At 38.3% G+C, this 25,437-nt stretch overlaps 1 protein-coding gene, 1 long non-coding RNA gene and 1 pseudogene across 2 annotated transcripts; all 3 read left to right on the forward strand.

Moving 5' to 3' along the window:
* Positions 1-162: 162 nt before the first annotated feature.
* LOC129353067 (ribonuclease inhibitor-like) lies at positions 163-6,378 on the forward strand. Its single transcript, XM_055022269.1, has 7 exons — positions 163-174; positions 353-564; positions 2,618-2,791; positions 3,320-3,493; positions 3,736-3,909; positions 4,493-4,539; positions 4,678-6,378. Exons 1-7 carry the CDS (start codon positions 163-165, stop codon positions 5,205-5,207), a joined length of 1,323 nt encoding a protein of 440 aa, XP_054878244.1. The 3' UTR covers positions 5,208-6,378.
* Positions 6,379-18,063: 11,685 nt separating this feature from the next.
* Positions 18,064-20,433, forward strand: LOC129353046 (NLR family CARD domain-containing protein 3-like; annotated as a pseudogene).
* Positions 20,434-21,254: 821 nt separating this feature from the next.
* On the forward strand, positions 21,255-23,051 carry LOC129353059 (uncharacterized). The gene is made up of 3 exons (XR_008604973.1): positions 21,255-21,297; positions 22,035-22,081; positions 22,225-23,051. It is a non-coding gene; the product is annotated as an uncharacterized LOC129353059 (long non-coding RNA).
* Positions 23,052-25,437: the final 2,386 nt, after the last annotated feature.

A 25,437-nucleotide genomic window follows, 5' to 3' on the forward strand; every position in this document is an offset into this window, starting at 1 on the left:
ATATTCATGTTTCAATTTATATATTGGTGCGTTGTCTCTTCAAAGTGTCCCGTGGGGGGGAGATGCACAAAAAGAAACAAACTTCCTTCATCAGCTGGACATAGTGTTACATATTCTATCAGAAAAAATCCTCCACTTTTTGTTAAAATTGAAATGAGATTAATGCAATTCATTGTAGAATTTTATAATAATCTTTCCAACCTCCTTGTTGCCTGTAGTTCGGCTCTTTAAGGTTGGAGGCCCAACTACAGAATCAACCAGTTCACAAAAAGACAAAAGTTGTGTAAAATAAGACAGTTCCTTCTCTTTCCAAAAGAAACATTGTTGATATGAAAGAACATAAATTTTGCAGAATTGTTTAATACCACATTGTCCTCCCATTCTCCTCAGACTGAGTGGTTGTAACCTCTCAGAGAGAAGCTGTGAAGCTCTGTCCTCAGTTCTCAGCTCCCAGTCCTCCAGTCTCAGAGAACTGGACCTGAGTAACAACAACCTGCAGGATTCAGGAGTGAAGCTTCTCTCTGCTGGACTGAAGAGTCCAAACTGCAACCTGGAAATTCTCAGGTAAAATGTTCTCAATCCTGGTGATTTCTATCCACTAGCTGCCAGTAGAGATTGCCAAAACTATTTTGACCACCCATCCAAGTGATGAGAGTCAGGTTTTCCTATAACTTCCATGCCAGAGGTGTATGAAAGTAAGCACCTAGGCATGTAGACTGTTTTTACAAACATTTGTGAAAGACTGAGTTGCTCTCAGAAACTCAATGAATACCAGAGTGGAACTGTGAAAGGATGTGGAACAAGTGGTGGGAGGTGGGGTTAATCTCCTGCACAGCTGAGAACCTATAAATATGTAGAAATTGAAGATTTGGGATGTCATGAATGAAACTTAAAGCTCAGGACCAGAGTTTTGTAGAAAAATATTTAGATTTTATTTTTTGGATTTTATAGGCTCTATGTCGAAGATGATAAGATTAAGAAATAAAGGCATTATTTTGTATTACTATCAGCTTCAATAGCCCCTCTGCTCTCAGCTCACATACGGAGCTGTCGGCTAGTGGTCACACTCAGCCCCTCCAGTTTCAAACTCTTCTTATTAAAGTAAGAGTTGGAGAGATAAACATAATAGAAATATTGGTCACATTCAACAGAAAAAGGAGCTAAGTTTATGAAAGCAATGTAGCCACTTTTGCTAGTTTTGATTTAAGGCATAACGATGCAGTTAATCATGATTCAGTTGAAGTAATGAAATGAACAAACACCGCTCTGTAAGTGTGTTTCTTCTTATTGAGCAGTGAAAGTAAGTCAAATGTGGTCCTTGCCTTTAGCTTTAACTATTTATTTAGTGGAGGGTTTTTTTGTTTGTGCTGCAGAGCCACAGCTAACAGCTAGCTCCTCACTTCAGCGACTCTACTGGAGCCTTTGCTGTTGTTCCCCCTATACTTTGGACTGAACCATTGTTCTAACAATGATGTGGAGGACCTAAAATTAATTCTTATTCTTTTCTTAGATGAATGAAAGATTTACTTCAATCTTTGCTTCTATTGGCTTTTTATATTTATATTTTATATTTATATAAAAAGCCAATAGAAGATTTTTATATAAATATATAAAAAGCTTCTGTTGGAATCCATTGCTAAATATAAATAAATTTATATTTTTATATCTCTATGAATACACCTTTCTATGTATTCATAGACAGGTAAATACAAAGGTTGTTGTTATGATTTCTTCAGTGGGGCAATTCCAAGATTGGGGGATCCAGGCCCCCTGACCCACCTGGGATTTACGGGCTGACCATGTCCATACAGGTCAGCCTGTGTCCAGAGTGAAAAGAGGTGCAGGTGATCCAGGTTCAGAGATCAAGCAGTGGCAGCATGAGGCAACATGTAGGGGCACCAGCTGTGTGATTGGTCCACTCTCCTGGTTTTAAATGCATCAACTATAAAACTATCTATAGGAATAACAGGCCACTGAAACACTCAGAATAAACAAAGACTCCTGCAATCCAGCTCTGTAAGAAAAAAGAGCATTATTGCAGATCCTTCATCCCAGCAGTTGTTAGACTTTCTAAAGAGAACTGCTTCCAATAAAACTCATTAATTATTTATATACTGGCTGTTACATGTATCTTTTTAAGTGTCTTCTAAATAGTCTATTGCTGTTTCAAAAATACAAATATACACATCTTACATATGATTATAAATTGCTCTCCTCAGCTGCACATTTTTTTCAAACTGCTTATGCCGTTTTTATTAAATGTACAGAATTATTATTCCTCTGTTGTAGATGTGTCCTTGTTCTACAATCTCCTATTATTTATTTGTTTTTAATTATTCTTGAATTTCTAATTCTTCCATTTACCTTAAACTTGTTGCTGGTAAACTTGAACTCCCTGCTGTGGATCAATGAAGGAAGTTTCTGTTCTGATACATTCTCTAAGTGACAAATGTTGATTTTTATTACTTGTGTAAAGGAATTAGAGTGTTATTACTATTTCATCTGATTGACAGGTTCATTTATTGACTTTTATTCTCTCATGAAAATATCCAGTTCAGACCTTGGTCTCTACCTCAATATTCTCATTTTCTCATCGTGATGAATTGTGTGTCTGCAGCTTATCAGGCTGTTTGGTATCAGAGGAAGGCTGTGCTTCTCTGGCCTCAGCTCTGACCTCCAACCCCTCCCATCTGAAAGAGTTGGACCTGAGCTACAATCATCCAGGAGACTCAGGAGTGAAGCTGCTGTCGGCTGGACTGAAGGATCCACACTGGAGACTGGAAGCTCTCAGGTATGGAGGAACCTGCTGCAGGAGCAGAGAAGGTCTGATAGAGGAGGAAGAGGGAGAAATGTCTTTAGTCTGTCTGCTGGGAAACATTTAGTTTGAAGCTGAATAGTTAACTTGTTGCTCAAAGGAATAGTTTCTGTCAGTTGCTGCTCAGTTTTCCATCTTTGCATCCAGTTGAAAAAGGGAAAGATGAAATTTGAGATTCTTTCTGCTTTGCTTGAAATTGCTGTTTTCCCTCAAACCCTGATGCTGTTCTTCAGCCTAGATTTCTACTGAACTCTTTCTGTTCTGGATTAATTCAGTTCATGGTGGATTGTAATGTTTCTCTTGCCAGCCTCCTTGTTCTCTGTAGTTCAGTCCCTCAAGACAGGAGGATCATCTACAAAATAATCCAGGTCACAAAAAAAGTCAACATAAAAATGTCTGATGTAAAAAGTCCTTTCAATTTTTCCAAGAAGGATATTATTGCCTGGAAATAAACAAATAAATATTTGTAATTTGTTTAATAGATTTTCCTCCCTGTCTCCTCAGACTGAGTGGCTGTAACCTCTCAGAGAGAAGCTGTGAAGCTCTGTCCTCAGTTCTCAGCTCCCAGTCCTCCAGTCTCAGAGAACTGGACCTGAGTAACAACAACCTGCAGGATTCAGGAGTGAAGCTTCTCTCTGCTGGACTGAAGAATCCAAACTGCAACCTGGAAACTCTCAGGTAACTCTGGGCCATCCGTCCATCCATCCATCCATCCATCCATCCATCCATCCATCCATCCATCCATCCATCCACCATCCATCCATCCATCCATCATCCATCATCCATCATCCATCCATCCATCCATCCATCCATCCATCCATCCATCCATCCATCCATCCATCCATCCATCCATCAGTTCAGACCTTGGTTTCTACCTCAATCTTCTCATTTTCTCATCGTGATGAATTGTGTGTCTGCAGCTTATCAGGCTGTTTGGTCTCAGAGGAAGGCTGTGCTTCTCTGGCCTCAGCTCTGACCTCCAACCCCTCCCATCTGAAAGAGTTGGACCTGAGCTACAATCATCCAGGAGACTCAGGAGTGAAGCTGCTGTCGGCTGGACTGAAGGATCCACACTGGAGACTGGAAGCTCTCAGGTATGGAGGAACCTGCTGCAGGAGCAGAGAAGGTCTGATAGAGGAGGAAGAGGGACAAATGTCTTTAGTCAGTCTGCTGGAAAACATTTAGTTTGTTGAATGTGATGCAGCTTCTCCTTTTGAATGTTGTATTTCTGGATATTACAGTGAGGCCACAGCAGGTTTTCAGCAGCAGGGCTGTTTAGTGTTTCATTCCTTCATCTGTGTGTGGGAGTGTGGATGGATCAGGTATCCAGGTGTTGATCAGAGTTTAGATTGATTGTATTTTAATGCTGATTATTAAATCAGGTGGAGCTTCCAGAAATGTTTCTTTAGTTTCCTGATGTCCTTTAGGCTTCAGTGAGTTTCTTCAGGTTGTTACTGAGGGATTTCCTTTCTCCTCTCTGTTGGAGCTTTTCCTGTGTTTGGAGAAATGAGTTGTGCTGCAGCAGCACCAACTGTGCTTCCTACATCCACTGCAGTTTGCGGTCCAGATGTTGGACTGTTCCTGTCTCAGTGGAGGTCAATGTGTGTCTGAGAGACATGTAATGTCCATGTTTGCTGCTGAAAGAGACTGATGGTCTGACCCCCCTCCTCCTTTCAGGGTGGAGCCTGCTGGAGGCCGATTCTTGACTCCAGGTCTGAGGAAATGTAAGTGTGTTTTTCATCTGATTCATAACAAAGCAGCTCACATTCAACCATCTTCAAACTGTCACATCACTCATTCAGGAGTCAAAGTGTCAATAAATGATCAATAACTGCAGCTGGATTGTGTTTGTTCTCCATCAGATTCCTGTCAACTCACCATCGACACAAACACAGTGAACAGAAACCTCCAACTGTCTGAAGGCAACAGGAAGGTGACACGTGTGGAGGAGTTTCAGTCATATCCTGATCATTCAGACAGATTTGATTACTGGAATCAGCTTCTGTGTAGAACTGGTCTGACTGGTCGCTGTTACTGGGAGGTTGAGTGGAGAGGAAATGTTGATATATCAGTGAGTTACAGAAGAATCAGGAGGAAAGGAAACAGTATAGACTGTTGGTTTGGATATAATAATCATTCCTGGAGTCTGAGATGCTCTGATCGTGTTGGTTTCTCTGTCATGCACAATAACATAAAAACTCGTCTCTCCTCCTCCTCTGTCTCTAACAGAGTAGCAGTGTATGTGGACTGTCCTGCTGGCATTCTGTCCTTCTACAGAGTCTCCTCTGACTCACTGATCCTCCTCCACACCTTCAACACCACATTCACTGAACCTCTGATTCCTGGATTTGGGTTCTGGTTCAGTTCTGGTTCTTCAGTGTTTCTGAGCTGATTTGAGTCTAAAGAGTCTAAAGTTTTTCCTCCTGTCAGAGAAACTCTCTCACTGTTGAACAGATAGTTCAGTCTCTACAATCTATTTCTTGGTGAAACGATTCTGATTGAGTCCTTGGAAACTTTTTCTTCTTCCAGTCCTTTAAAGATGGAAGCTGGGATTATTCCAGGATTATTCCAGAATCCAGATTTTGATTTTCTTTTTTGATTTTCACCGCTATGCGGTACTGAGTAGGAAACTTTAAAACAGTTTTAATGTAACTTTCTCTATGTCCTAACATGAGATAATCTGAGAGAACAAATGGACTTCCTCTGCCTCCTCTCTGTGTTCTGCTGAATTACTCTACTGGGTCAGAACCAAACCATCAGAACCAGAACAATCAGCCATGAGCTGCAAGTATTGTTCATGTTTTTGTCTAAATTAGGTGATTTTATGGCTCCATTTTGCCAGATCACATAGTAGCATTTCTACCTAAAGCGAAACATTAACAGCCAATCCAGGTGATCGATATCTGTGATCGATATCTGTGATCGGCAGTGATCGGACCTCATGGTGATCAGAACCGGCAGGAAAAACCCTGATGGAAGCGTCTCTACCCAGGAGTAATATGAGGTTTAGAGTTCATTGAAATCTTTTCCTTTTTGAAAGAAGCAACATTTGGGGAACTTGTGAATGATTACATTATTGATTATTGATTACATTATTGATTATTGATTACATTATTGATCATACTTGGTTCTGCTTCAAATAATCACATTAAACTGAATTATTCTATTGTCATTATTGTTCTTACATTTGGGAGATTGAACATTTCTGTTTTTATTAAGTTTTTAAAGTAAAACTTTGAAAAGTTCAGAAAATAAAATCAATCTACTGAACATTCAGATTTTATGAGGATCTATTTGAAATGTTTGTTACAAAGTTGATACTGCATTAATTTTTATGTGAATTAAATTGGTGAGTTTGATTTGTGTTTATTGTAATGTACTGTTACTTGATGAAATAATATTTTTATTTTTTAAAGGATTTTGACCCGTTTACTGGCCGACATTTATTATATAAATCATTTGGTGCGACCAATAAATAAGTAAATGTATTGAAGCAGGAGAAAATGGAATATCTAATTTCTGGAGCAGAAATATTAATCTCTAATAAAGTATCTTCAAGTGAATGGTGTTTTATTATTTTAAACACAGTTTGATGAAATGATGAAGAAAATATAATACAATTATATAATGGAACTGGTTCATTTTTTGGAAAAAACTGTCATAATTGTCAGAAAAATATGAATACAATTAAAAACTATTTGTTTTTAAACACCTGAAATAAAATTGAACATACATTTTTTAAAAATACTTTATTCTAAGATAAGTCACGGTTGCACCACATGACATTTTTAAGACAACAGCCAAATAATATTGATATTTACCTCTGAAAACATCTCATTTTAATTTTCAATTATAATTTCTGTGTGCTCAACATTTCAAATGTTCTCATAATTGCAATGATAAACATATTTTTAAATGTTTAATTTCCCTTGATGGAAATCATTTTCCCTTTCCCAACGACTTTGTTTCCCAAAGTCGTTGGGAAACAACTTTGAGTTTTTTCCCAACGACCCTGAAACAGATTTTCCTCCAAAATCTCAGTGATTTCCTTTTCTTTCTGTCTTGCATCCACATCAGCAGAAAGAGGTTTTGAAACCACTGAAATATCATCAGTAGCAACAATTTCAGCATCTAAAAGCTGAAATCTGACTTCATCTAGTTGAGTATCAAGTCGTTGAATGGAGGTTTTAGACTCCTGGGTAGTTTGAGCAGTGAATGTAACAAACAGCCATTGATAGAAAAAGCTGCTGTTCCTGTAAATGACGTCAACATGACAGTTTGGTCTGATATGTCAGCCTCCTCTCCATCAGTAGAAGAGGCGACTGATGGATCTGATGATCCAGAGCAGTGCTTGCTTCAGATCAATACATTTAATCAGCTGGGATTTTCCTCTTCCTGCTCCACCGCTGACATACAAGTAAAATGGATGAGGGTTCAAAGCCCAGAAACACTGAATACACCAGTCTCTCACTGCACAGAACACACAGGCCTGGTTCTGGTTCCGGTTCTGATCCATTGTGTGTAACACAGCTGGACCAATTGAAGGCTGTTCCCTGATGACTCTGACTTCTGTTCCAGCATCAGACTGATTTGGATCAACTTCAGATTTGGACCAACTGAACATCAAGCTTCAGTAAAGTCTCAGTTAAAATTCTTTTTCCAGATCTGAGATTTCCAGCTAAGTTTGTAGATAAACTCACAAAAACATCATAAACTTTATTTTATTTGTTCAGCAAATATTTTAAAGAGACAAAAACACTTTAATCTTTTCACTCAATTATTGCAAACTAGAAATCCCTCAAACTAAACTAGAATTGTTTTAATATTAATCCTAAATAATTCATTTTTTATTAATTTAGTTTTTTTCTTTCATTTCTAACAATATTTCTTTACACCATGAAAGTTTATTATAGACTTTGTAAATAATCAATGTTGTTCTGATCTCTACTAAATCAGAACATTTTCAAGTTTGCACTTTCATTTATTTATTTTCTTGTTACTAAATATTAAAATGTTTCTATAATTTTGTGTTAATCTATTTTTGTCACATCATTAATATTTGTAATTCTCCTTCCATTAAACTGTTGCTGCTCCAAACTGACCAGATCAAAATAATGAATCAGAAAATAAAGTAAATGTTAACAAATTAGATTCATTGCATAAATTATTTATGTAAAGTAATAAAAGTTTAGGATCCAGTTCTGACCCTTGTGGTTTTCCACTGGTAACTTCTAGTAAATTATAATTCATATTATTTGTATATTTTGATGTCTTGAGTAACTTTTACCCAGGAATATGAAATGAATCATGATTCAGAAATAACTACTGATTAATTTGTTGGATCTTTCTGATTATTTCCTGTTTGTATTTATAATCAGTTCAGTTCTTCTGCAGGAATCAGTTGTTATTTTTCTCTGGACTTTTTTCTCCTCATGATTCCATCATGAAACATTTTCATCTGAACTTCTCTTTTCCTCATGAAGGTTTTATCAACATGTCTCTAATTTCACTGCAGATTTTCTGCTGCTCTGAAAGAAGAAACTAAAAATCATGTGAGTTGTGATGTCATCAGTCCCACCACATCCCTCACATTTACTTTCAGTTTTAGAGTCAGACTGTTGTTCATATATTCTTCATCAACTCTTTGGATCATTTGATCAAACTGTAAGTTTTCTTGTTTTTTCCTAATTGAACTTTGATTTTCTTGTTTGTTTTTTCTCTCTGGTGTTTTTAGAAAATCCACTTTTGATTTCTGGTCAAAGTTTCATCTCTCTTCCTTTTAAAGTTTAATCTTCAGGATTATTACATTAGTGATGAACAGCTGATGTTTCTTTGGTTTTTCTCTGAATTAATTACTTCATGTTTCCTGGATTCAAACTTTGAGTTGTTTCCCAAAATAAGGACAGAAGATTAATCCATGATTTATCAGATATTCTGCCTTAATTAAACCTTGATTTGGTTTCACCAAAGCAAAAGCAAATATGTTACATGACAGTTTATCCTCTGCCAGTGACCTGCTGCTCTTAGTTCAGCCTGTTGCCTCAAACCCATCAGAAACCAAAGTGTTTATCAGTCATTACATCATCTTGTCTGCATGTTTTGGTCTTTTTTCCCTTCCTGAAATAAAATAATGTGAATCATTTTGGTATTCAGTCATGTACTATTATTATTTTTAACATTATGATGGTAGAAAATACTATTATCAAGCTTAAAAAGATTTATGTTACTGTTCATTTGTTTCTGAAGACTGATGTTCTAACTGTCTAAGGATTCAGTGTGAGGTTGCAATAAACCTCTGCATATGAAAAGCAACTTGGTGTCAATATAATAAACAGGACATGTTATATTGGAGAGGGAGAAATGAGTTGGTGTGAGGTCAGTGAGCAAGGCAGCAACCTGGGTTGTTCTGGGGGAGGATGAGGGAAGGGAACCAGCATCTCAGTGGGGAGCCAGACTCAGATTACAATAATTGTTCTCACTGATTCACCTCAATACCAAACTTATGATCAGTTCTGCTGAGCTGAGCTTGTAAATTCTCCAATGTCTGTTCCTCCTGCCATTAGGGTTCAGGAACTGCAACTGAACTGTTCCTCTCAGTAAGAACCAGTTCTTGTTTGTGGTTCTGCTCACGCAGCATCTGAGTCTGATTATTCACAGCAAGGCATTTTCTTATATAAGACAGGCAGCCTGTCAATGGGTAGAACAGCTGCCAATGTTTTCTGAATTTTATGATATACTAGAGAACTGCCAAGTCCAAAAAAGAGAAATCCTGTTATCAAAAATTCAGTCTTCCACTTCCCCCAGGGATTCAAATGTCCTGTTGGGGAAAAAAATTACAAAAATGTTACATTAACAAAACAGGAGAGGTGTGTCCCAGTGTGAGACCTGAGAAATCGTTGATTGGACAATAGGCATTAATATGAATATACTGAGTCCTACTTACATCGCCGCCATCTTGAAAGTGGCAGTGGAGAGAACATGCTGCAAAGATTCATTTCAACGGTTTTACAGCACAAAGTGGACCCACTGCTTTTACCTTTCACAGGTAAGAATTCAAGATAATAATAATGTAAATTTAGGAGCAGAATTTCTTGACTTTGTGTCCAGTTCTGTGCATTTAGTGGTGAAACAAACTTCCTGATATTACCTTTGTAACTAAACTGGCCCAGTCAACTGCTCTGATTCTTAGCTAAGTTTTTTATGCTGTGTTGTTTTTCTGAAGAGGGGGAGGCAACGAGAAACCTGCAATGGGAGCTTTTGTTTATTTGTTTATTGCTGCCATGGTTACCTAGAAGTTTGCAAGACAAGTTGCTGTTTATGATCAAACATGGTGACTTTTTGTCTGTAATTTGTTTCTTACAATTTGTGTAGATTAAAATCATTTATTTGATATAACAGACTGAAAGTACATAAACCAGTCAGCACAGGGATAATTGGGTCTCTATTAATAGTTGTATATTTTCACAAAATGTTTTCTTTAATGTATTTCTCCATTTACACTTCACTCTTCTTGTGTTCCTCTGTCTGCTATAAGTAGTTTGGTCCTCCAGCTCCACCTTACTTTCTTCTTCTTTTGTTCAGGCTTCTCCAGGACTATTATAAATATTAAGTTATTAATTTCCTTTTTCCTTTTGTTACTCATTCCACTGGGGAGAGGAACGTTTTATAATTCATTAAAATCCTTTCATTTATATTCAAATGTTTATTTTTCCTTCTGTATTAATGATAGATGTTTGGATATATTTGAGTTGCTATTACGCCTTAATAACATTTGATACATGCTAACACTATTATTTTGTTTGAATCAGGTTGGAGAATCAGGGATGTATTTTCTATTAGACTGTTAGATCATTGTTATCATTAGCTTTAGCTTGTGGCTAGATTGTTATCATTAGCTTTAGCCTGTGGCTAGATTGTTATCATTAGCTTTAGCTTGTGGCTAGATTGTTATCATTAGCTTTAGCCTGTGGCTAGATTGTTATCATTAGCTATAGCTTGTGGCTAGATTGTTATTATTAGCTTTAGCTTGTGACTAGATTGTTATTATTAGCTTTAGCTTGTGGCTAGATTGTTATCATTAGCTTTAGTCTGTGGCTAGATCGTTATCATTAGCTTTAGCCTGTGGCTAGATTGTTATTATTAGCTTTAGCTTGTGGCTAGATTGTTATCATTAGCTTCAGCCTGTGGCTAGATTGTTATCATTAGCTTTAGCCTGTGGCTAGATTTTTATCATTAGCTTTAGCCTGTGGCTAGATTGTTATCATTAGCTATAGCTTGTGGCTAGATTGTTATTATTAGCTTTAGCCTGTGGCTAGATTGTTATCATTAGCTTTAGCTTGAGGCTAGATTGTTATCATTAGCTTTAGCTTGTGGCTAGATTGTTATCATTAGCTTTAGCCTGTGGCTAGATTGTTATCATTAGCTTTAGCTTGTGGCTAGATTGTTATCATTAGCTTTAGCCTGTGACTAGATTGTTATCATTAGCTTTAGCCTGTAGCTAGCCAGATGTCTCAGAAGGCCCAGTCGCCAGTGTAATATAAATACATTTGTAATGTACTGTACACTTTTTTTTAACATTTTTGTATATTTTAAGTGAAATATCTCAATTTGAAGTATTCGTGTATTATGACAGTTTATATAAAGAAATTAAAAACAATTTAGCCTGTTAGATTTTTTTCACACTGCTGCTGATAGCATATTGGACAAAAAATATTATTTTAAAGTGAAATATGTAACTAAAGTTCGACAACCAGTATCAAAGTTTGTCTTTACAATAAAATGCCTGAAAATGTTATTGTAGTTAAGTTTTTTATTCATATCTTGAAGTAGCAAATGCACATTGAATTATAGAATTGTTGCATTTAAAGTTTTTTCTGTGTTTATTTTAGGTTTCTGTGTCTTCTTGGTCTCCTGTCTTCCCCTTGATTGTTCCCAGGTGTGTTTCGTTCCCTGATTACCTTCTGTGTATTTAATGTCACTTGTGTCTCTGTGTCTTTGTCGGGTCCTTGTTGAAGCTCTCTATTCTGTTGGTGTCTTCAGGTCGAGTCCAGTTACTACCAATGTGAGACGTTTCCTCTCCTCATCTGTGCCGTCTGGATCACTGAGACAAATGTCCTTAATGTCATTCCTATAATAGTGTGAGAGATTGTTTCAGTGACATTCATTATCTTAAAATACTTTGCAGAACGGCAAAGTTTATTTACAAAGTTCAGTCCATCTATTTGTATTAGATTGCTGGCAGATAAGCCACTTTCAGTATGGTGGATGCAATAGAGTATCACAACAACGGGCCGACTGGAAGTTACCAAGCAATAACTTCTGGTTCAAAAGCAGCGATTTCTCAGGTCTCCAACTGAGATATACTCTTTCAGTTTTGTTCATGTTGTTGTGTTTTTGTAAGTTGTAATTGTGCTCCATTACTAATGTTGTGCGATTGAATTTGTTGAAGTGGTTTGCACATCATGTCTCCATCTAGTGGACTGATAGTAGAAGTGCAGCAGCTGATGGCAGCTTCCTCTGCCTCTCTGCTATCTGACTGCATTCACCTGACACTGATATGAAGCAGAGAGAAGAGCCAATCAGAGGAGGAGCAGCTGATCTTTTTCCAGCACTAATGATGTAAAGGATGATCAGAGTTGATGTGCAGATGAATGATGTGTGTTTCCTCTCCAGGTGAAGCTAGAAAGTGTGTGTGAGCTGATGTGGATTCAGCAGCATGGATCAGTGTGAGGACAGAGAGGAGGGAGTCCCTCCCTCTAAAACCACTCTGTGTGGGGAAGATGAGAGCCAGAGCAAAGGTCAGAGGTGAGGTCACCATCTCTAACTGTCCACAGCCCTTTTCACACAGCGTTCACTATATCAGGCCAGAACAGACGTGGTGATGAAGCTGCTGCTGCTCCTCTTTGATGATTAAGTTTTAATCATCATGTTTCTGTCAGGATCCATCAGAGACTCAAACCAGAACCAGAACCAGAACCCAGCAGTGTGTCCTTTAAGAGCGACATGTCAAAGGATGCAATCATTCTCTTTAAATCTCCTGGATCTCCACCATCAGAGAGGTGAGATGTTTCTTCCTGCTGTAACTTCTGTTTATATCTGTCATTGTGACAATCCAATATTAATTTAACACACAATTACAAAAGCAGAAGTGAGTTTGAGTTTTAGATTTAGATTTAGATTGTTGTCTAAATGTAATGCCATTTATTTTCCAGACAGTGTAATGCTGAAAGGAAAAGGCTTTTATGAATTAATTTTATGAATCCAGTTTAATCTCTGTGGTTCAAGCATCATCCAACATATCATATTATTAACCATTCCACAGTTGTACTAAAAACTAGCTCATGTTAATATCTTTCAGAACCAGATGGTCTCTAATGGACTATCTGGTTCTGATTGAAGTTTGTGAAGTGCACAATTCAGAGACTGAGGTCCAGACAAAAGTCAGGGAGCAAAAACAATCTTTAATACATCTGCAGACGGAGAGCAATAAATAAACTGCATTAGGCACAAATTAGGATCCGCTCTGAGGAACCCAGAGTTGCATAGTTACTTTATTCATCTCTCTTTACTACCGAGGCGGAGACTCGATCTTCGAAGACCGAACAAAAGAAACAAAGGAAAACATACGAAACCTTGTATGTTCATTCACTGTAATGTCTATGAGATGTGAAAACTAAACACTTTATCTCCATGCAGGGAAGGCCACGGGAAAAACAGCAAGTTCCCAAATAACTGTCTGGGGAAGTTCAGCAACCCTGGAAACTTACTTCAGTAGACACATCTTGGTTCATTAGTTTGTACACCGTTTCCAGCTGCACAGAAAAACACCTTGACTGTGATTCAAAAACATTACATTTATATGACACATAAAGATACATCATTTAATACGAATGAAACCTCTTCACAAGTTCCATCAGATCCTCCTTGGATGGTCAGAGTAGAAAGGACTCCTGGTTCTGCTCCATGTCAGAATTCAACACTAAGATCACCAAACTTCTCTCAGTCATTTAAACCAACATGTTTGTCTCAGAAACTGATCTTTCTGCTCTTTAAACAAGGCTGGACATTATTCAGGGGGATCAATGAAGAGAAATATGTCATGTACTATTTTACCTGTTAAAATAATCATAATCACACAACCAGCCTGTCCAACCGGAACACATGAAAACACATGAAACTGATATGTGTGATTAATTAATGATTGTGGGTGTCTGCATGTGTGTATAGGCCTGTCACAACAACAAATTTTGCTGTGTGATTAATTGTATCAAAAATGATTGTGATAAAAATAATGATATTGTTTGAAGACCATTTTCAACTGATATGTAAAGATAATGATATAATGAGGCAAGCACATCTTGCCAAAAATAAATCATTACTGTTACTTTATTTTCAAAACAACACTTAACACTGGAACTGGTAAGCAAAATAATAAAAACAAATATAAAATGGAGTCTCAGTCTGCGTTAACCAAAACTGTTCTTGAATAAAAATTAAACACATGAAACTAAAGTTGGAATAAAAACTACATTCAACCAAAATAGCACAGATTATGAAGTCTGTATAGAATATTTGCCCTCGATAAATATTAGATTTAGATGGAGCAGATGGACATATCCGACTACCTGATGAAATAGTTCACTCCTCCCTTACACTAAGGAAATGAGGAAAGGAGGAGGTCAGTGGAGAGAACCGGAGTTGAGCCTTTTTTCATCCAATCATATGACAACTTTCAGAAAAACCATCTGCTCTATAAGAGAAAAAGGCAGGAAGAAGTGATAAATTAAAATGAGGTCGATAATTTTCATTTATCATTCGATTAAATGATTGATTTACTGTGACTGGGCTATGTATGTATGTGTGTGTTTGTGTATAAGACAACTATTAAAGAATTCCATCACAGAATTGCATTGTAAACCTGAAAGCATTAAAAAATCTGCATAAAACTTAAATCACAGTCATGGAAAATCTTAAGAAATATTAAAAAGCCGAATCATTTGGAGAAAGTTTAAAGTCTCATGACCAGATATTCAGACCATAAATAAAAAAATATGTTGCTGGTGAACTACAGGAAACAAACTATTTAACCAGAATCAAGATACATTTCGGCTATAACCTCTAAAATATATCGAAAGAACAAACAAATAAGGTTATATTAATTATTACATTAACATGACTCTTGAAGCACAAATATTAAATGTGTTTTATCCTTTTTTCCATCAAACTATTTTCTCCAGATGAAATGGATTCTTATTTATTTTAATATTAATATTAACACACTAACATGAAGGCAGAAGTGAATTTCTTTTCTAGGTTGATATTTGGATCCATCTTTAAATCTGACGACAGACAGCTTTAAAGACAAATTCAGACAGATTATTACTTATAGAAAAAAGTTTTAATTATTTTCTTTATTTCAGGTTTATCTCAGAGTTTCAAACATTTTCAACTTGGCGATAACTTATACAGTTCATCTAAATAATATTTCATGTGGATCTCATTCAAAACCAGATGATCTTTAATTGACAATCTGGTTCTGAAGGAAGCACCATCAAATAAAATCCTCTCTGTCATCTCAAACCAACATGTTTGTTTCAGAAACTGATATTTCTGCTCTTTAAACAAGGCTGGACATTATTCAGTAGGATCAATCAGCAGGAACATGTTGGAGGATTGGACCATCACAGGGCAAAGTGGCACCAGTGCCTGGCAGTCCCTCTTCTTTCAGACTGCCCAAAGGCAGCTGTAGCTACTGTTGAGAATTAAATGAGGAATAACTTGATTTAGCTCATTAATTCATTCCTCTTTTTTCCCGAATTCTTGTGTCTGTGTACGTGTGGAGAGAGAAAGAGCAATCATACGACGTCAGACTTCAGATATCCAGAGTTTTATCCAGAGAAAATTAATGCAAGAAGAATGTTACAATGAGCATCTCACCTAGATTATCAAAAAATACAAGACATGACAAAACAGAAACAATTAACTGAGTAAAAAGGGAAAAAGAAACAAAAGATGCATCTTCTGGGAAACTCTCACTCAGCACAAAGAGATTCGAACTTCTGCTGTAAAACAAACCATTTTATACGAATGTGTATTCCCCTCATTTAAATATATGCAGGTGTATTTTTTCCTTTGTGTGGGTTGTCTTAATGTTAATTTTATTACCTCTGAGACCTAATGAAACACCCAGATCTTCTCGTACCAGCCTCCTTTAGGCGACCTGATTTACAGCGTGCATCTGGAACGTTATCTCTGCCTCAAAATGATTCAACAAGAAACCAGTTGGTGTTTTTTAAACAAACTCGCACAAAATGTAATGCTAAATAATGACTATAAGTTTGGATCTAAAAAGTAACAAATTCAAAACATGCTTAAAGAAATATATTTAATTCTAATATAGATAAAATTATTTATAAAAAGTTTTAAGATCCTAGTGAACTTTTGAACCACGCTAAGGAATTTGTTAATTGTCTGGCAGATAGATGCCCTGTCTAAAGAGATTTAAGGAAGTCTCAGTCTGTCTTTCTTTAAGATCCTCCCTATACAATTCATGTAAAACTTTTAGAGTGGCCAGTTGTTTTAGTTTGGATCTTTATCTAAGTTTGTCTTAACGTAAAGATTAGCCTGTGTACTATTGTGCTAATTTAAAATTCTATTTCAACACTACTATCCAGTAGCTTGCCACCATCAATGAATGAATGTAGTCTGAGGCACTTTGGGGTCCTCTGGACTAGATAAAGTGCTAAACAAAGTCATTTACAGTGAACCAAAGTGGAAAGAATAGATGTTAAAGGCATCCTGGATGATGCTGCATCATGTTTAATATGATCAGGTTGAGTTGGGCCTCCTTGATTAGCTGCTATCATTAAAAACTTTCGTCTTCTTAAAGTAAAATAATTAGTCTGTACTGTAGCTCTCTCTGATTGGTTCTCTGTTCCATGTTACAGGAATAACTACACTGTGCAATCCCTCTCATTCATAATGATTTAATCTTATTTCACATGAAACCAGTTGGACATTCTTTTGTTGTTCCTAACTTGTTGTCATTTATCTGAAAGTCTTCCTCAGTTGTAGTGATGAAGAGTTTCAGTTATTCTCAGCTCTAGTTTGAACAATCACAAATAACCAGTGATTTGGGGTTGTTTCATTACATGAGTTTAAAGGTGCAGGAGTTTCTTCTTAAATATATAATTGGAATAAAAATATTTGAGATTCAGACAACATTGCAGAACTGAACAAACTAACTCTGGTCTGAATGCTTCACTACATCTACACTGTGTGCACAATTATTAAGCAAGTTTTAGTTTTGACCATAACATTTTTATGGACATTTTTCAACTCCTAGCAGTATACATGGAATGATTGTTGAATATCAGCTGATGTGCATTTGTGTAATGAGGAAGGGTGGGGCCTGAGGTAATTAACACGCTAAATCACCATTTCTCAATTCCAGTCAAGGCCCCCTTGCCTTGGACGTTTTGGACAATTTCCCTTCTGCCACACTTCACGTGAGATGCCAGCAAAGTGGAGGTGGGATACTAGTATGGGCTGGTTTTATTAACATGAGCTAGTTGGGCCTTTTTGGGTAGAAGATGGACTCAAAATCAACTCCTAAAACTAATGCCAATTTTTAAAAGACAGTTTCTTCACACAGTGGTGCAGGAACAAGTTTGCATCTTTCAAGAAGACCATGAGTTTTATCCAGGACAATACTCCATAGCCTGCATCAAAGTACTCCACTATATGTCTAGCCAGGAAAGACCTTAAAGATGAAAGAATAATGAAGTGGTGCCCTTCCTCACTGGACCTAAACCCCATTGACAACACCTTCATATCTTCATGGGTGCTGCTGCTGCTGCTGCTGCTGCTGCTGCTGCTGATGATGATCTGCTGCTTCCTGGCTCCATGTCAGACTAATGGTGGACACATTTCCACAACCCACTGTGAAATACTTAGTAAAACAGTGTGGTCCATCAGGACTTGGTTCCTGTGTGCATTGTGAGAGCAGTTCAGCAGGGAAAGAAAGCTTCATAATGAGGTTGGTGAGATCTGCTGGAACTCAACAAAGCTGAGCCGGTGTGGACCATCAGAGGATCTTCTAAATCTTAGATGATTGTCTGTTTTTCTACATTAAGGACTTTTAATGTGAAATCTCTGTGATTCAATCTGTGAATATTGATGAATGAATGTTTTATGACTTCCTAATTGTTCCTGGTTCCTCCACAGAGTGGATCAGCAGAGCTCAGAGGTTCCCAGTGGTCCATCTGCCCAAAAGCATCAAACACAGCTGGACTCCATATTTATGGTTTGTAAATGAACAACTACTTTTCCATTAGTTCTGTTCAAAGTTACCTTCATGCTGCACTTTATAGACCAGAGGACTGTCAGTCTGTCCAACATCCATCTGCTGTTTGGCTCCATGATTTCACTCTGATGTTTCCTTCAGCTGTTATTCTGTTCCAGCTGCTGGAGGAAAACATTGTCAGTTTTGTGAAGAAAGAACTGAAGAAGATCCAGAAAGTTCTGAGTCCAGATTACCCAGAACATTCAGAGAGTCAGAGAGATGATGATGATGAGGTGTTGGAAGGTGAGGAAGAAGAACAGAGGAGGAACAACAGAGACGCAGTGACGAAGATCACACTGAACTTCCTGAGGATGATGAAGCAGGAGGAGCTGGCTGACCGTCTGCAGAGCAGTAAGAGGATTTCTAAAAAGATTTAACCAGATGGATAAATTACACATTTACTGATGTCCGAAGTGATGTAATGAATTTCAGAAGACATTATTTTCATTCATATATGATTTTGTTATTGTGTTAATTTAGGACATTTTGCTGCAGTTTGTCAACATCAACTTAAATCTGGTCTGAAGAAGAAGTTCCAGTCTGTGTTTGAGGGGATTGCTAAAGCAGGAAGTCCAACCCTTCTGAACCAGATCTACACAGAGCTCTACATCACAGAGGGAGGGACTGGAGAAATCAATGATGAACATGAGGTCAGACAGATTGAAACAGCATCCAGGAAACTACACAGACCAGAAACAACAATCAGACAAGAAGACATCTTTAAAGTCCCACCTGGAAGAGATCAACCAATCAGAACAGTGATGACAAAGGGAGTGGCTGGCATTGGGAAAACAGTCCTAACACAGAAGTTCACTCTGGACTGGGCTGAAGACAAAGCCCACCAGAACATCCAGTTCATATTTCCATTCACCTTCAGAGAGCTGAATGTGCTGAAAGAGAAAAGGTTCAGCTTGGTGGAACTTGTTCATCATTTCTTTAGTGAAACCAAAGAAATCTGCAGCTTTGAACACTTCCAGGTTCTGTTCATCTTTGATGGCTTGGATGAGAGTCGACTTCCACTGGACTTCCACAACAAGGAGATCCTGACTGATGCTACAGAGTCCACCTCAGTGGATGTTCTGCTGACAAACCTCATCAGGGGGAAACTGCTTCCCTCTGCTCTCCTCTGGATAACCACACGACCTGCAGCAGCCAATCAGATCCCTCCTCAGTGTGTTGGCATGGTGACAGAGGTCAGAGGGTTCAATGACCCTCAGAAGGAGGAGTACTTCAGGAAGAGATTCAGAGATGAGGAGCAGGCCAGCAGGATCATCTCCCACATGAAGACATCACGAAGCCTCCACATCATGTGCCACATCCCAGTCTTCTGCTGGATCACTGCTACAGTTCTGGAGGATGTGTTGGAGACCAGAGAGGGAGGAGAGCTGCCCAGAACCCTGACTGAGATGTACATCCACTTCCTGGTGGTTCAGACCAAAGTGAAGAAGGTCAAGTATGATGGAGGAGCTGAAACTGATCCACACTGGAGTCGAACCAGTAGGACAATGATCAAGTCTCTGGAAAACTGGCTTTTGATCAGCTGCAGAAAGGAATCCTGATCTTCTATGAATCAGACCTGACAGAGTGTGGCATTGATATCAGAGCAGCCTCAGTGTACTCAGGAGTGTTCACACAGATCTTTAAAGAGGAGAGAGGTCTGTGCCAGGACAAGATGTTCTGCTTCATCCATCTGAGTGTTCAGGAGTTTCTGGCTGCTCTTCATGTTCATCTGACCTTCATCAACTCTGGAGTCAACCTGATGGAAGAAACACAAACATCTAAGAAATCTTCACGATTTAATAAACCTGAACTAAAGTCTCTCCATCAGAGAGCTGTTGACCAGGCCTTACAGAGTCCAAATGGACACCTGGACTTGTTCCTCCGTTTCCTCCAGGGACTTTCACTACAGACCAATCAGAGACTCCTACAAGGTCTGCTGTCAAAGACAGGAAGTAGCTCAAAGGCCATTCAGAAAACAGTTCAGTACATCAAGAAGAAGATCAGTGAGAATGTGTCTGCAGAGAAAAGCATCAATCTGTTCCACTGTCTGAATGAACTGAATGATCGTTCTCTAGTGGAGGAGATCCAACAGTCTCTGAGTTCAGGAAGTCTCTCCACAGATAAACTGTCTCCTGCTCAGTGGTCAGCTCTGGGTTTCATCTTAGTGTCATCAGGAAAAGATCTGGATGTGTTTGACCTGAAGAAATACTCTGCTTCAGAGGAGGTTCTTCTGAGGCTGCTGCCAGTGGTTAAAGCCTCCAACAAAGCTCTGTAAGGACACAGATAGTTATTGCAGTTATTTTTGATCGATGAAAATCTGCTAATCATGTTTCAGTTTATATATTGGTCCATTGTCAAAGTGTACAACCAGGGTTGGTTGTATGCAAATAAGAAATGCTCTTCCTTCATCAGCTCAACAGAATGCTACATATTCAAGCAGCATAACTCTTCCACCTCATGTCAAAATTGAAATTGGATTAGTAAAGTTAATTGTGAAATTTTATAATTCTCTTTCCAACTTCCTTGTTACCTGTAGTTCTGTCCTTTAATACTGGTTCATACTATAGAATGAACCAGTTCACAACAAATACACAGTTTGTGTAAAATAGAATTGTGCCTTGTCAGTCAAATAAAAACATTGTTGATCTGAAAGAACATCAATTTTGAGCAGTTGTTTAATTTTCCTCCTTGTCTCCTCAGACTGAGTTACTGTAACCTCTCAGAGAGAAGCTGTGAAGCTCTGTCCTCAGTTCTCAGCTCCCAGTCCTCCAGTCTCAGAGAACTGGACCTGAGTAACAACAACCTGCAGGATTCAGGAGTGAAGCTTCTCTCTGCTGGACTGAAGAGTCCAAACTGCTGCAACCTGGAAACTCTCAGGTAACTCTGGGCCATCCGTCCGTTCAGACCTTGGTTTCTACCTCAATCTTCTCATTTTCTCATCATGTGATGAATTGTGTGTCTGCAGCTTATCAGGCTGTTTGGTCTCAGAGGAAGGCTGTGCTTCTCTGGCCTCAGCTCTGACCTCCAACCCCTCCCATCTGAAAGAGTTGGACCTGAGCTACAATCATCCAGGAGACTCAGGAGTGAAGCTGCTGTTGGCTGGACTGAAGGATCCACACTGGAGACTGGAAGCTCTCAGGTATGGAGGAACCTGCTGCAGGAGCAGAGAAGGTCTGATAGAGGAGGAAGAGGGAGAAATGTCTTTAGTCAGTCTGCTGGCAAACATTTAGTTATTTAGACCCCTCATCTGGAGGCAGAGATCATTACCCTTTTTTAAATATTCTCCTGACCAAGAACGGCTCAAAAGAAAATTTAAGAGTGGGATGGGTTTACTAATTTAATAGGGACTCTGACTATTAAACTAGTTTAGTTAGATTTCCATTATGATCTACAATATTTGATGTGTCATGGAAAAAGCAGTATTTCTAAGCACTGACTAGGAAAAATCACTCAGTCATGTTTACTTATAAATTGTGCACAACTCAGAGAGCTCATAGGACAATCAGTAATGAAGCAAGTCTCGATGCAGAAACTACACGTAAGTTTTATACAAAGATAAAGGATCCAAAGCATAGGAAACAGTTGTGGCTCCCATGCAGCCGTGGGAAACAACTTCCAACCTTATACATATAACCCAAATAGCATAATCATGGTGGAACCATACAAGAATACGAAACATATAACAATACGACTAGCAGATGTGACCTCATTCAAATGTTTCCACAACAAATGATTCCAATTTGGCATGATTACTGCTTCCTAAAATGATTATTTTTATGGGACATTATGTACAATTCTAACAGTGTCTGAGAGACATGTAATGTCCATGTTTGCTGCTGAAAGAGACTGATGGTCTGACCCCCCTCCTCCTTTCAGGGTGGAGCCTGCTGGAGGCCGATTCTTGACTCCAGGTCTGAGGAAATGTAAGTGTGTTTTTCATCTGATTCATGACAACAAAGCAGCTCACATTCAACCATCTTCAAACTGTCACATCACTCATTCAGGAGTCAAAGTGTCAATAAATGATCAATAACTGCAGCTGGATTGTGTTTGTTCTCTTCATCAGATTCCTGTCAACTCACCATCGACACAAACACAGTGAACAGAAAACTCAAACTGTCTAAAGACAACAGGAAGGTGACACGTGTGGAGGAGCTTCAGTCATATCGTGATCATCCAGACAGATTTGATCTTCCTCAGCTGCTGTGTAGAACTGGTCTGACTGGTCGCTGTTACTGGGAGGTTGAGTGGAGAGGATATGTTGATATATCAGTGAGTTACAGAAGAATCAGGAGGAAAGGAATCAGTGGAGACTCTTTGTTTGGATGGAATGATCATTCCTGGAGTCTGAGATGCTCTGATGATGGTTACTCTGTCAGACACAATTACAGACAAACTCGTCTCTCCTCGTCCTCTGACTCTAACAGAGTAGCAGTGTATGTGGACTGTCCTGCTGGCATTCTGTCCTTCTACAGAGTCTCCTCTGACTCACTGATCCTCCTCCACACCTTCAACACCACATTCACTGAACCTCTGATTCCTGGATTTGGATTCCGGTTCAGTTCTGGTTCTTCAGCGTTTCTGTGTTGAGTTGAATCTAAAGAGTCTAAAGTTTTTCCTCCTGTCAGAGAAACTCTCTCACTGTTGAACAGATAGTTGAGTCTCTACAATCTATTTCTTGGTGAAACGATTCTGATTGAATCCTTGGAAACTTTTTCTTCTTCCAGTCCCTTAAAGATGGAAGCTGGGATTATTCAATACATTCTCACTCTTGACTTGTCATATATTGATGCTTTCCCTCAGTGTCACATGTTGATGGTTTGGGTACCCCTTTGCGTCAATAATTGATGAGAAGGGTCCTCCAATTGAACGCTGTACTGCTTATGGTTAGGGTTAGGGTTAGCATTCAGTGACAGAACCCTTCTCGTCAGTTATTGATGCGAAGGGGTACCTGAAGCGTCAACATGTAACGCTGAGGAAAAGTGTCTATATAATTAGTCGGGAGTGAGAATGGGTTGGATTATTCCAGGATCCTCATGTTTTTAAGTTTTTTTTCCCCATTCAAAATTTCACTCTGAATATCAAGATGTTGTTTCTCTTTATTTTTCCTTTCATTTATCAGATTTCATTGAAATATTAATCAGTTTTTCTCAATCTGATCATTTTCTGTTTCTATCGGCTCCTATTTTTCTCAACATGTCAGATTTGAATATTAAATCTTCCTTTTGTAAATGTGCTGAAGTTTTTCTTTGTGTTTTACATAAAAACATTTTTCTTCTGCATTTGGTTCATTTGCTGCTCATTCTGTTCTTTTCCTGTTCAAATTTAAATATTTGCATGAAAAATATTTTTCCATCAACTCTGCCTTTCGGAAAGTCCTAGTTAAAGTAACACATTACCATCTCATGAAGGTCAGAGGTCAATGGTTTGAAGCATAAAGTAGGAAAATCTTAATATTTTCTGTCTCATTCAGAAATTCCACCTGAAACTCAGAACCTGCAGAACATTTTTCTGTTTGGAGAAAAAATCCCAGGAACTGGAAGATCAGAGCAGAATGAAAACTGGATATCAGTGTTGGACAGAAAAGGTCTGATTGCTGCATCTCTGCTATATTTTACATCTGATAATAGAAAGTAAACCTGTTATTAGCTGAGAATAAATCAACATGGATACGACCCGCCACAGCGCCAACGTGGGCCACACCTGATTCAACCCAAAGTGGAAAATAAAGGATTTCATTGGAAATCCCAAAACACAGTAAAATCAGCAGCTTTTTGTGATTAAAATGCAGTTTGTTGCAGAGGTTCAAACTTCCTGATGGTGACCTCTCCTCCGTCCCTCACCTTGTCTGGCTGCTTTTAATCCTCACTGCAGTGTTAGACTGGAGCTAATCTCTCAGATTAAACAGATTAACACTGAGCTGCAACAGGAACCAAACGTCTCTCCTCCAACTTATTTCACCAATTAATAACAAGTGGATAAAAACGCCGAGCTTAAAATTCCTTAAAGCAGGGGTCACCAACCTGGTGCCCGCGGAGCCACTTCTAAAAATAGCCATTATCATTAGGAAGAACTACCAAAAATAATTTAATTAAATGGTTTTACATTGAAGTAATGATGTTTGTTTATATTTAGAGTTCAAAAGAGGGAAATGATAAAAACATTTAAAATAAATTGCTTTATGTATAAAAACTCTTTCCTGATGTTAATGTTCAGAAATACATGCAGGTGCCTGCAGGAAACTGCCGGAGCGCAGCAGCGTCTGCAGCAGCGTCTGCAGCAGCGTCTGCAGCAGCGCCTGCAGCTGCACTCTGCGTACCTTGACATTTTCCTTTAAGTGAAGAAAGAGAAGAATAACTTATGGAGTTTTTATAATTTAATCCTGTTTACTATTAACATAATTGTGAAGAATAAATAAATTATGCGAAAACATCTTATTCGTAGCGCACATCTGGGAATCAACACCCTCCTCTTTCTGTGATGAGGAGGCTTCGCTTCCATGTCTTTATTATTTAGCATCGTCTGGGAAAAAGTCCGCTGCTCTTGGTTTAGGCTTGTGTTGATTTTTGCGCATTGGAGAGGTGCTTGTGCTCTTGCAGTCAGGTGCAGTGATAGTTTTGTGTCGGACCTTTATTTTTCCCACATCTGCTGGTGTCAGCCAGCGGGTGACCCGTTAGCTGTTCAGTTTGCGAAACTATGAACAAAGCGAATAAACTGGCGATCCGCCAGAACCGCGCAGACTGTCAAAGCTCAGGCTGATCTTAGAACAGCAGGAGGTTCAAACCCAACTCGTTCATTTTTAGCTTGCAGAAAAACGCAAAGCCGTGAAATAAATAAAAGCAAACTGACCAATAAGACTGAGGCTTTGGGGATCCCCACCTCAATCCTCAGACTGACAGCTGTGTGTGTATAATATGTTTTGACACAACAGATATTTTATTTTCCACAATTTTGCTAATAGAACAGATGGTTAGATAATAAAACTATAACTCTTCTTTTTTTATTCAAAGGAAAATTTCAAGGTACTCAGTGCTGTACAACTGCAGGTGTTACTGCAACAATCCATCAGTTTGCTTTGGTTTATTTCAGTCACTTGTGGCCAGTTCAGAATCACAAAGAAAAACTCCAAAAGGGAATCAAACTTAAAACTCTGTGAGCAAAAAACTTCTGATCACATAATAGCAATTAATTATAGCTGCCATGGTAAATTACTACTGATAACTATTGTTAGTGGTCCTGACATTAATATGATCAGACAGTATTATTATATATATAAAGA

This window comes from Poeciliopsis prolifica, unplaced genomic scaffold, assembly GCF_027474105.1.
Source record: "Poeciliopsis prolifica strain line A6 unplaced genomic scaffold, Auburn_PproV2 SCAFFOLD083, whole genome shotgun sequence".
NCBI lineage: Eukaryota > Metazoa > Chordata > Actinopteri > Cyprinodontiformes > Poeciliidae > Poeciliopsis > Poeciliopsis prolifica.